We start from the raw sequence: 12,613 nt of genomic DNA on the forward strand, positions 1-12,613 counted from the left end.
TGGCGCCGTCCGTGTCCGGCGGGAGGAGAGGGCCCCAGCCCCCTTCTGCCATCCCTCTGCTTCAAGGGGGAAAATTTGTCAATATTTTTACTCTGAGGAGATTTTTTTTTTTTTTTTTCGTATTTCAGGTTGCCTTCGTGCAATAGCTCAAGCCCATCAACTACCAAACCGGACCGAAGAGCCAGTATTTCTAGGTACTTATTTTGCAAGCCCATCTTCGGCCCCCCGCCCCCGTACCAGGCTCCGCCATCGTGCCACAAAACCATTTCTGCCCGACGCAGCTCGGAGCTGCGCCTCCGCCTTCGCGTTTTAATATCTGTGCTTGTGCTGTGGCCGCCTTGAGTCGCGCCGCCAACGAACCTACGTGGGGGACAGCCACCCCTGCAGAAGCCGGTGAGCAGACCTTGCGGGTCACAAGGAGGCGAAGCTGCTTCCTTTAAAAGAAAACAGGCATTAGGAAAAGAGAAGTGGCCTGGGAAACCAGGACGAGGAATGTCCTCTACCAATAATAAGTAAAACTGCAGTTATTTCTGTACGTCATGGACGTCAAAGCTAGATCTGATCTGAAGGAAAACCATGCCGGAGCTGTGGTTCTCATGCATTTTGTAACTGGAATTACCCAATAACAGGAAAGGTTGCATTTTTCTGTTCTGAAACTGAAAGTGCACTATCATAGCTTCTCCTTGAGGGAGTATTGCAAAAGACGGAGTAACCATAGCTCAGGTATTTTGCTTCTGGTCCTCCGCTGTCTGCGCATAGTGTTATTGTCGCCTGCTAGCATTGCAGTGAGCTCAGCAGAGTGCTTAGATCTGCACCTCTGATGTTCAGACATGCAAGGTAGGAGCGCATGTCACTGAACCTGTAAGCACCTGCAAAATTTTGATAGACCACCCAAAGTTTTCCACCACAGCTGATAAAGGACTTCCCTCTGCCAAGGGGGAAAAAGAAAAAAAGAAAAAAAAGCACTTAAACTCTCTGCTCTTTCTCCACCTCTCCTCTGTACACACAGTGGCTCTTTGCTGGTCGCCAGGCCTGCCTGTGGCTCCATCACAGGACAGTACTTGTGTGTCATTTCCACATATGAACTTCAGGAAATCTCACAACTCTGGGAGACTCTCTGAAATTGTATCCCCCCTGGAAATGGGAAGAAAGAGTATGCAACAAAGTTTACAAAGACGATGTAATGAAGCTTGGCAAAACTTTAAACCTTAGCCCAAAGCTACCGTTCAGACACCAGTAGTGGCTGCAGGTCAGGAAACGGGACTTAAATCCTGACTCAGCTGCTTGCTACTGCAAGAAAGTTGGACAAATCTCTCTGGGTTTAGAATTCATTCTTGCCTTTGCAAAGAGCTGTAAGATGTTCAGAGCACATTTGCTATTCTATGTTATTCTCACTACAGGTGACTTCTTCCAGTTTTAAGATGAAGAAGACTTTTATCTTACACATCAAAACAATAAATGTCACATGGTCTTGAAATATTGAAGGACTTCTAGAAAGACTGTGGCAGCTGCTGCCATTGTCTATAGTCCGATAAAGAGCTGTATGGAGAGCTTTAATTATTTGGATGTTGTACTGTCCGATTTCCTTGTCAGCTGTGAGAACTGGGCTAACTGGGATTCATTGCAAAAGCGCATGAATTTCTGTCTGATCAGCAGCGCCACCGTCCGGCTCAGGCTGTCAGTACAAGGTGGTCGGGAGTTAACTCAAACTTTTAAAACATCTGTTCTTGCAAACGACACATTCACCTTTGCTTTGCTTTCTTAGAGAAAGAGGAAAAGATAATGATCTTGGCTACAACGAGGCAAATTCCTAGTGAGTGCAGTTAAAGGAACTCAGGTTTGCATAGGCTCAGCCTGGTTCGATACCTGACCCACACTTGCAGAGATTGTGCAAGGAAAAGGGAATGCACTGTAGGATTCTGATAGACATTCAGATGTTTTGTTAAATCTCAAAAAAATTCTGGATATAGATTCCTTCGTGTCTGAAGTTTAAAACGGTGAGACTTCTCGCTAAAGTCAGAAAAAGCTTTTTAACACAGGATTGAAGTCCTCTCTGAAACTGTATTTAAAGCTATAAAGGAAGAAAAAAGTACATTGCAAATGAGGTAGAAGGAGCAAAGATGTTTTAACAGACAGACAGCTGTTTGAGGCCAAATAAAGCATTCCAGAAGACTCAGGCATTATGAAATAGCTATGAATTTGCTTTATTATGGATTTACCACACCTACCTAGTGACAATGGTACAATCTGATTTGCTTCCCAGATTTTGTAAGCTCCCCTTGTCGCCATTTAAGTCAAAAAACATTAGAGCAGAGGGTCTCGCCAAGAAGGACATCTCAGTGAGAAAGCCAAAGCCTCTGCCAAGACTGTGAGTTTAGAGGGTATAAAATTTCCAGAAACAAAGGAAGAGATTTAGCAGCGACTTAAAAAGCATCTCAGTACCCATGAAGAAAACCTCACTGAGCTTTCCAGAACACTTTTAGTTAAAGACAGGACGGAGGAGCCAAGGTCAGAGCAAAAAACCTGACTTGAAGCAAAGTGAGAAGAATTATTCAGTGGTGTCTACACAGCACGACTTGCAGCCAGTGAATTCTCTCTGCATTGCTTGTCTGCAGGAGTACCATCAGGGTTGACTCTGGACAAACTGCAGGTTGCTTAAGGGGACTGTCAGGAGCATCTAGTATCGTGAAACTATTCACTGCACCCTTTTGCAATATGAGCAGGTTATTCCATCTGTTCTTCCAATGACTGTCATACAGAAAAGGCAATCCAGGCTCCTTCCCTGAAGGTGCTCCAGTGTCTCTCCTGCAAGGATTCTGACATCTTCACCTGTCCTTGCAACAGGCATTTGTACGCACTCTCAGGTCTGGATAGGTGCAGTTTTCTAAAGGCGACAGTGTGAACATTAAGTACCAGTTCACCATTTCTCCCAATACAAAGAACTGGGGAACACCAAGGCCAGCAGGTGAAATGTTCAATGTAAGCAAAAGGATTTTGCTTGCAGAAGTGATTCTTCACATAGCTAAGCTGTGGAGCACTTTGCCATGGATGCTGCAAATGATGGAAGTTTACATGGGTTCAAGAGGAGTCTTGGGAAGTTTAAAGAAGAGAAATGAGAAGAGGGCTAGTAAATACACAGAAGCCACCTCTGCCTTGAGAAGTCATTGAGCCACAGATGGCTGTAGTCGAGTAGTCAAAAGCGCAGTCATGATTTCTTGCCTATTATGTTCCAGACATCCACTCTGGACTGCCAGGTACTGTCCTAGATGGATTTTTGTCCTGAGCTAATGGACCCTTTTATATTCTTCTGCCTCAATCTGCCCTGGGATTGAATTCACCCAGAAATTTCATAGAAGCTGGAGCACAATCCATCTTTGCCAGCATATGAGTTGCCCAAGGTCACTTAAAATGTTAACGGCAGAGCTACAAATAAAACAGAATTGTGTCACCACCTACACACACTCTGATGACTCAATCTTGTCTGTAAACATTATAGCAAAGAAATAATTAACAACCAATGAAGACGGTAAAACTCTCTCTTCACAGTGCAGCTCTACTTTGTCCTATTGCTCTTGCACATGCACACCATTATTCTCTGAGTCATGAAGACAGTGACTGCTTTTGGGCTGACAGCATGTCTTGATGACAGAGTGCTCTTAATGGAACGAGATATGAATGGTAAGTCCATCACTGATACAGAACCCAATATTCCAGCATTAAAAAAGTACAGAAGCTCATGATAGACAGTGAGGGTTATAGGAATCAACCTTTTCCTTGCTCAGCTAGGCCCTTTCTGAAGTGCAATATTAAAAACAAGGATTTTCTGCTCTATGATAAGGTATTATGTAATGTAGAAAAATCTCATAGGTCTCATAAATTCTGATATGAAAAGGTAATGAAAAACAAACAAACAAACAAAAGGTAATGAAAAAACATTGTTTGGAGTTTAATGTGAAGCCAGGATTGTGGAGAATTGTGCAGATCATAAATTTATAATAAAGGTAAGGTCAGGGCATAGGCAAAGGTAAAGTAGGCTAACTTCTGTACAATTTCCTTTCTATTATTTGGGTATCCTTTCTTAAGTAGAAAGGTCGTTTGTGGAAATTCCTGTATTTCAGCTGGAGGTGAGCAGTCTTCACTTCTTTTCTTTCCCAGTATTCTCCATTGCTTCATTGCTGGTCATGCCATCAAATCACTAATTACTCTGACAGAGAGGCCAGTGGCACACTAGGGATACTGCGAACCCTTGCCTACCTTTTATCCAAAGATTTCCTAGCACAGAATTTCTCTAGCAGTATGCTATTTGACAGCCATGGAAAAGGAAGAGATTGAGTTTAGAGGCAAAGCCTGGAAAGGAAGTCAGGCCCCATGGGACCTAACCAGTGACCCACGACGTCAACCCGTTTTTCTTTTCCTCCACTTCCCAATAAGTTCAGGCAGGCGGATCAAGTTCATTTCTTCTCCTGCAGTGAAATGTGGATAAACATTGCAGCATTGAACCGTGAAGCCTGTCTTTACCATCACAATGCACTGACTGCATCTTTACGCCCGAATCCTATTTAAACTACGGAAATCATATCAGAGGTACATAGCTCAGGGTCAACATTCAACTGATTATTGTTCATGTTAAAGGAAACTGTCTCTTTGCAGGTAAGAATCAGTGCAAGACATTATCACAAAGGACCTGCACAAGTACTAAAAAATAAAGGTATTACTTCTTAGTGTTGGGGTTTTTGTAAAGAGTTGGAGCAAAAGCTGTTTTCTCACCTGTCGTCCTTCCTTTTTCTTTGGTACTATTAAAACGCATTTTGTGGACTTCAGGCAATTCTAGATGGAGACATACAAAATATCAAATTTGTTATAAACTGAAGGGGAAAAAATTATTTGACAAGCAATTAATAATAATTATCAGTATGAAAGCATATGTGCTATTACAGAGAAATAATATCAATGAAATGAAATGAAACGCTCTCACATTACAAGAAAGGAAACTGAAGCAGGTCTGAAGATCACAAGAATTGTTGCTTGCTGCATATGTGTAAGGGGGGAAAAAAAGAATGGATTTAGGGATGAAAAGACAACACATTTGTCTTGGTAGATGCACTTGCATGGTGGTGCATCGTGGCTTAACAAATTGCATGACAAGCTATTGAATAGAAAATAACTCCTGTCAGCTATTCTGTGATGTTTTATGCAAGTAATGATATGAATATACAAAATATCCAGACATATCTTGCAAGAATATGAGTTCCCAAGTTATGTGAGAGCAAAGAGGGAAGTCTGTTTTACTGTTGTAGACCCAGACTCTACTGGAGAATCCCGTTTTATCTAAAATCTCCAAAGCATGTATTGCACAATATCCTGATGAAGATATAGCTACCAACTCCATGCAAGACTGTGCTTATAAGCACAGCAGCATTTATTCCTGTTGAATAAGGATGATTTAATGATTGAATCTAAATGGAAAAGTCAACCCCCCAAAATTGCATTCGGTTTCTCTCCTTGTTATGTTTAAAGCAGCTGCTCTTTAGGTTTGGACTGCCATATAAAAAACCCCAACAAATTAAATGTTTAGGCAGAATTTGCATTGGCACTGTCAAGTGTAAAGCTCTGTACCCTTATTAGTATAATGTGTATCTTTAGTGCAATTCCATACATTTTTAAGATAGAAAGCTTGAGGAGGAAAAAAGGAAAAATATCAGTCATGGAATTATATTATCCCTATAGAAGGAGGAAGCTGTAGATTATCAACATCTCCTAATTACCACCTTTCTTAACGTTAAAAGTGGCATAGCTGGAGTGGTACTCTGGTTATATTTACCTGGTCAATGCAGAATCACAGCTGCATGAAGCAAGCTGGCCCTCCTCGTGGAAAAGACTCTGGCACACAACTAAAGCCAAGTGTGCATAAAACAGCCCAGCAAAGAGGGGACAAGAGCTCCTGTCTTAGAGGTGAACATGCAGCATCCCAGTGTGGAAAAAAAAGCCAGGATTTTCACCCCAAGACATGGAGGCTAAATACTCTCTTGCCATCACCACCTCTCAGAGGCAACGTATGACAGCTCATTAGATCCTGTCTCGGCTTTATTGACTATGTGAGCAGTTTTTGACTGAACACTCACTTCTGGTGACTTAACTCGCTTGCAGATACTGAACGTGACAAGGGCAGATAGTCCTGGTTTCTCAGCTGTGAGGCAAACCTACCTCCCAGTTCTAACTGACAGCATCTCAAGGAAGAGTAAATGGGTGTATTTAAGCTGAAGGGACTGGAGTAGGCCATGTGAGGTAAATACTCAGGTAGTAACAGCAAGGCTTTAAAAAGCTCTGTGCACAAACGGCACAGGGATTTACTGACACTAACCTGAATAGATTTTCATCCTTTGACCACCAAGCATCTTTTTCCTCCTGAAAGGCTTCTTTGTTCCCAAACCCAAATTGTATTTTCCCAATGTATCTCCTAGAAATAACTGAATTGGCTTTGCTGAAATTACCCCAAAAGTTGATGCATAAAGATGACATGCTAGAAATTTATGGGATTAATATTTATGGTTTAGTTTAGTAAACTTGCAAAAACTAAACCCAAGGAATTAGAAACTACTAGGCAACTTCAGCTACACCTGGTATCTCCACAAGAAATAAAAATCATCCACACGTGTTCATATTTCTGTAGCAGAAGATATTCCATGCATATTTCTGTATGCCCCACGAGACCCCGAAAGACTTAGCAGATCCAGGCCTCTGTTATCTTACAAGCTTCATCACCCTTTCCTGGTTTTAAGATGAATGGTCTGCAAATTAGTGTAGCTGCTTACATCAGAGTTAGGAGTTACTGGCTTCCATGAAATTAAAAAGTAAAATATTTTTTAAAATAATTTTATATTTAAATATTTAAACCTTTTAACAAACTCCTGTATTTTTGCAAATACCGAGTGCATGAGTTTGCAAGCAGAAATCCTACCGGCTGCCAGAATAGAATCACAGAACAGTTTAGGCTGGAAGGGGTCTCTGAAGGCCATCTGCTCCAACCCCTCCTCTTCCCCTCACACCACCCCTTGCTCAAAGCAGGGCTGGCTTCCAGCCAGTCACTCGGGGCTGTGTTCAGTTGGGCTTTCAGTCTCTCTGAGGATGGAGGTCCCATAGCCTCTCCAAGCAACCTTCTCTGGTGCTCTGCCACTCTCACCCCAATGCTCTGCACTCGCGGCAACAAGTCAGTCTCCAGGAGACTCTTCAGCTCCTAAATCATAGAATCGTAGAATCATAGAACCGCTTAGGTTGGAAAAGATATTGAACATCATCAAGTCCAACTGTTAACCTAACCCTGCCATCCCACCACTAACCCATGGCCCTAAGCACCTCATCTACCTGTCTTTTAAATACCTCCAGGGATGGGGATTCAACCACTTCCCTGGGCAGCCCGTTCCAATGCTTAACAACCCTTTCGGTGAAGAAATTTTTCCTAATGTCCAATCTAAACCTTCTCTGGCACAACTTGAGGCCATTTCCCCCTCATCCTATCGCCCCTTACCTGGGAGAAGAGGCCAACCCCTACCTCACTACAGCCTCCTGTCAGGCAGTTGTAGAGGGCGATTAAGGTCTCCCCTCAGCCTCCTCTTCTCCAGGCTGAACAACCCCAGTTCCCTCAGCCGCTCCTCATCAGACTTGTGCTCCAGACCCCTCACCAGCTTTGGTGCTCTCCTCTGGACATGTTCCAGCAATGCAACATCTTTCCTGTAGTGAGGGGCCCAAAACTGAACACAGTCTTCGAGGTGCGGCCTCACCAGTGTGGAGTACAGGGGCACGATCACTTCCCTGCTCTTGCTGGCCATGCTATTTCTGATACAAATCAAGTGAGTTCTGGCACTGCTTCCTTAGGTGAGGCTCAGCTCTCTGCATGGTAATACATAATGGTAGAAATGCACTTTCCATCCAACTAAAATTGTAACAGAACATTACTGTTGTCCTTTAAAAAAACTGTACAGATTACGTACACGTGATCAGAACTTATTTATGTTTCAATATAAAACCAATGTATCATACATTTCCTAATTTCTGGTATCAGTTCCTATCACACTACAGCCTCCTGTCAGGCAGTTGTAGAGGGCGATTAAGGTCTCCCCTCAGCCTCCTCTTCTCCAGGCTGAACAACCCCAGTTCCCTCAGCCGCTCCTCATCAGACTTGTGCTCCAGACCCCTCACCAGCTTTGGTGCTCTCCTCTGGACATGTTCCAGCAATGCAACATCTTTCCTGTAGTGAGGGGCCCAAAACTGAACACAGTCTTCGAGGTGCGGCCTCACCAGTGTGGAGTACAGGGGCACGATCACTTCCCTGCTCTTGCTGGCCATGCTATTTCTGATACAAATCAAGTGAGTTCTGGCACTGCTTCCTTAGGTGAGGCTCAGCTCTCTGCATGGTAATACATAATGGTAGAAATGCACTTTCCATCCAACTAAAATTGTAACAGAACATTACTGTTGTCCTTTAAAAAAACTGTACAGATTACGTACACGTGATCAGAACTTATTTATGTTTCAATATAAAACCAATGTATCATACATTTCCTAATTTCTGGTATCAGTTCCTATCAAGCTGGAACATTACAGCAAGGGAAGACTTACGCTAAGAGACTTGACAATTTAGTGGAAACACGAGTGTCATGGAAATATTTCTGCCAAAATACAAGCGAGGAAACAGTTAACAACGTTAACTTTTCAGTATTAGGGTCCAGGGTAACAGCAGCTGCTTGAACGCAAGCGAGGGAAAATCCATACATCTTCCAAGCTCACGTTTCAGTCAGCCTGCTGGCAGGACTTTGATGCCATGCAATGCTGTCACATTCCACCCAGCTTTTTAACGCCAGCTTTGCAGTGTAAAGTATTTAAATGTAATCCTTACATCTTCCAGTTCATACTTCTGCCAAGCAAATGTGAATATGTAGTAAATTCCACAGCCAGGGAACCACATGTATAACATTCTCAGGAAGACAGCTCTTTTCTGGTTGTGTAGCTGCTTTTCAAGCAGCTTTTGTACAGCGTGTGCTTTTTGGACACAGTTCTTCTACGTGTGTTCTTCTTAAGGAACGGCTGCATAGTCATTTTAATCTGACATAAATTTGGCCTGTCACTAACACGGTTAGTCCCATCATTCTTGTTCCCAGCTGCTCATACTTGCTGCCCCTCTTGTGCCAACTCACTCACGTACCCAAGCTGTAAATCGTGCCAGGGAACCCATCCTACTGAAAAAAAATCATCTTTTCCCCAGTTTGCCGAGTTAGGTTTGGCTTCATGCAACTTTTAATCTGATCTAACTCTGTCCCATCCCCTCCCTGTGCTGCCCACAGCACACTAGAAAATAAATGCATTTAAAAAAATATTCTTTTTTTTTTTGGCGCCAGATCAATTCACTCATCCAGTTCACTGCACAGCCACTTCAATAACAGCGCTAGCATGAGGAACGAGTGCTTGGGCCTGAAAAGTAGGTGCCCCTCTTTCTGTAGCAGTCTGGAGGCATGCTGGTTTAAATGCACTATTTCAGCTGTTTATGTCACAGAAGTTACTTTGTCAGATGAAATATTAAGAAACAAGTTTACAAGAGCACATACATCATAACCTCGCAAGCTTTTCAACATACTACTAGAGTAGAGGATGCATTTTTATTTCCTCATTCTTTGCTTGTTCTCATCTCTCTTCTTCAGCCGATGTATGTTCGCCATCATGCTCAGAAATACTGAACTGTATGACAGAATCACAGTGGCAGGGGTTGGAAGGGACCTCGGGAGATCATCCAGTCCAACCTCCCTGCTAAAGCAGGGTCACCTAGAGCAGGTTGCACAGGACTTCGTCCAGGCGGGCTTTGAATATCTCCAGAGAAGGAGACTCCACAACCCCCCTGGGCAGCCTGTTCCAGTGCTCTGTCACCTTCAGAGTAAAGAAGTTCTTCCTCATGTTCAGCTGAAACCTCTCATGCTTCAGTTTGTGCCCATTGTCCCTCGTCCTGTCGCTGGGCACCACTGAGAAGAGCCTGGCTCCGTCCTTGTGTATTTACTTCACGATCCGCGTAAAACCTCCGAGTGCATGCCCACAACTGAAATAAATCCTGAAACCAGTTAGAACCAATTCAGTCAATAAAATGTGTTTTGCTTCCACACCATATTCTTTATGTTAAATGACGACAAATATAAGATGAAGAAATGGAAACAATTCAATACGAACATCTGTTTAAACGCAGATTTAAGAACATTACCAAAAAAGCTATTTTAAACTCCTATAAAGGGACAAATACTTCATGTCCTTGTTGCAATCAATAAGCTGGTAGAGAGAAAAAGGGAAAATCTTAGCCTACTAATGAATATTACAGTTGTTTACAAGAAATATGAAAGCTTTTATATTCTAATTATTTTTAGGGAATATTTGTAAGAAATATTTGTAAGAATTATGTTAAGCATAACGACAGTATAAGTATTTTTTTTTAATTTAAAAAGGTATGAGTAGAATCACCCTCCAACTTGTTTGTAAACACTGTTTGGTGTAAAGTCCAGGAAAATGGTGTACACAGAGTGGAATGTTTTCCTTGTTCAGGTAAACAGCCTTGTGGTGTTTTGATATATTGGGCCAGAATGAGCTTAGTGGGGGAGAAGTCGTCTTTGGTAAGATTTCTGTAAAATCATTCTTGTCATCTTAATTTGTAAATACAGAAGTGACATGTTTAATCTGGAGATTAAGATACTCCAGCTGTACTGGGGGATGGATATAAATGAATGAGCTTGTCTTACAAAAAGCCAGTTAGCTTAGCAGTTACCCCAAGATTATTACTTTTTTTAATTACTAGTGTCACTAATTGAGGGTGTGGGCTGACACTACAGCTAAACAAAACAGCCTTGCTTCCATACAGTCCTCTTGACGTTTCCTTCACGCCAACACTGGGACTCCTCCAATGCCGTACTGAGCCAGTTTAAGCAATTAAATGCCAAAAAACTAATCCCACAAAACACGGTGATTAATTTTCAGCCAATTTGGCCCTATGTAAGTAAATAAAAGTATCTGTATACATACAAAGTATTTCAGAACCTTACCGAAAAGGCATTTGAAAGTCCTGCAAAGGAACGCTTCTTCACATCCCTGTTGTGATCAACAGGCTGACAGCTAGAAGGGGGAAATCTGACAAATAGTACAGTTGTTTGTATGGAACATTAAAGTTTGTACCTCACATTCTACATAATTATCTTTCCATAATAAAAAATTGTGAAAATGAAGGTAAACTTCTGCTAGCAGAAATTCTGATTTCTCCTTTATCAGTCAGGAATTGTTATTCTGCCCCAGGATCTCTGCTTAGCTAAGGCTGTAGTTTATTTTTGAATGATTTCTTAATGACACTTCAGAGTCAGACTCTTCACCCGGCAGGAACTGCGCGCTAATCTCAGAGGGGCCGCTTTTTAAGTTTGGAAGAAATCTGCAGCCACAGGCCAAGCAGCACCCTTGTAACCAGAAGTGGTTAGTTTGTTCTTTTATGGAAACAATACAGAGATAGAAGCAAGATACATCCATGGACATGTTGCTATGTTCATAGAATCATAGAATGTTTTGGGTTGGAAGGGACCCCTAGAGGTCATCTAGTCCAACCCCCCCGCAGAAGCAGGGACACCGCTCCAGTACTATATGCTGCCACGTGCCCAGTACAGCCCCAGTCCATCTCAGCAATAGGTCTAGGAGTAGTTAAGAAGAAAGGGTGATCAATCACATCCCAGATATCACTGTCAAGCACCATACACCACGAGGAAGGAAAAGGAGTTACATAAGCAAGGTAAGACTGCACACGCCTATAAGAGGGGGTCAGCTGAAGGACACACCTGCACGACCACCAGAGACCCCACGGAAGCCCCTCGGAGTTTAAGGGCGCATGCGTAATGACTATGTACCTATGATAATTAGTTCCAGGAAATACGACGAATATGTATGATTATTCTGGGAAATTTGATGCACATCCATGTAACCAGACGATGTTAAGTTTTGGTTGATGCAACCTGCGGTATGCACGTTAGGTGGAGCGATCCCCCGTGCATCCGGCGCCGTGAATAAAGAATGCCTGCCTTTTAACACTACATTGGTGTTATGAGGCTAGTTCCCGATTTCGGTGACACCCTGATTGTGGATACATCCCTAGCAGAACAAGGACATCAGGTTCTGATAGGGTTGGAATGCTCTTACAGGGGAAATGCTTAGCCAGTGTATGGGACACTATTAAAGGGGAAATGCTTAGTTGCTAGAGTAGAGAAGCAGTAACCGCAAGTAGGGTAAGATGATGATAATGAAATAACCAATGAGTGAGTTAGAGGCTTATATGCTTGCTGGATAGACAGGAGCATGTATGAATTAGGAAAGTCTACGTGACCGTGTGTACGGGACTTGGAAGAGTATAAAAGCTGTATGCAAAGCTATAATAAACGGCTTCTGGAGATCATGTCGGTCAGCGTCAGGAGACTGGTCTTCCGCACCTGATCTCCAAGAAAGCGAGCTGTTACTAGCTGTTTTGATTTTAGGAGCCTTTGCACGTATTTTCAAGTCTCGGTGACCTCATTAGCCCCTTTGTAATTCAGAGGCCAAAAAATATCCCTCCCCC

General features: G+C 42.7%; 1 protein-coding gene across 1 annotated transcript in view; it reads right to left on the reverse strand.

Moving 5' to 3' along the window:
* The window catches only part of SUCLA2 (succinate-CoA ligase ADP-forming subunit beta), a 27,202-nt gene extending 24,278 nt beyond the window's left edge, over positions 1-2,924 (reverse strand). The window contains exons 1-2 of the mRNA XM_009644786.2: positions 2,859-2,924; positions 165-434 (exon numbers count right to left, since the gene is read on the reverse strand). Of these exons, the coding sequence (XP_009643081.2) occupies positions 165-434; positions 2,859-2,924 (336 nt within the window). The remainder of the gene's footprint in view (positions 1-164; positions 435-2,858) is intronic.
* Positions 2,925-12,613: the final 9,689 nt, after the last annotated feature.

The sequence above is a fragment of the Egretta garzetta genome, unplaced genomic scaffold (genome assembly GCF_000687185.1).
Source record: "Egretta garzetta isolate BGI_Z169 unplaced genomic scaffold, ASM68718v1 scaffold268, whole genome shotgun sequence".
NCBI classification, from domain to species: domain Eukaryota; kingdom Metazoa; phylum Chordata; class Aves; order Pelecaniformes; family Ardeidae; genus Egretta; species Egretta garzetta.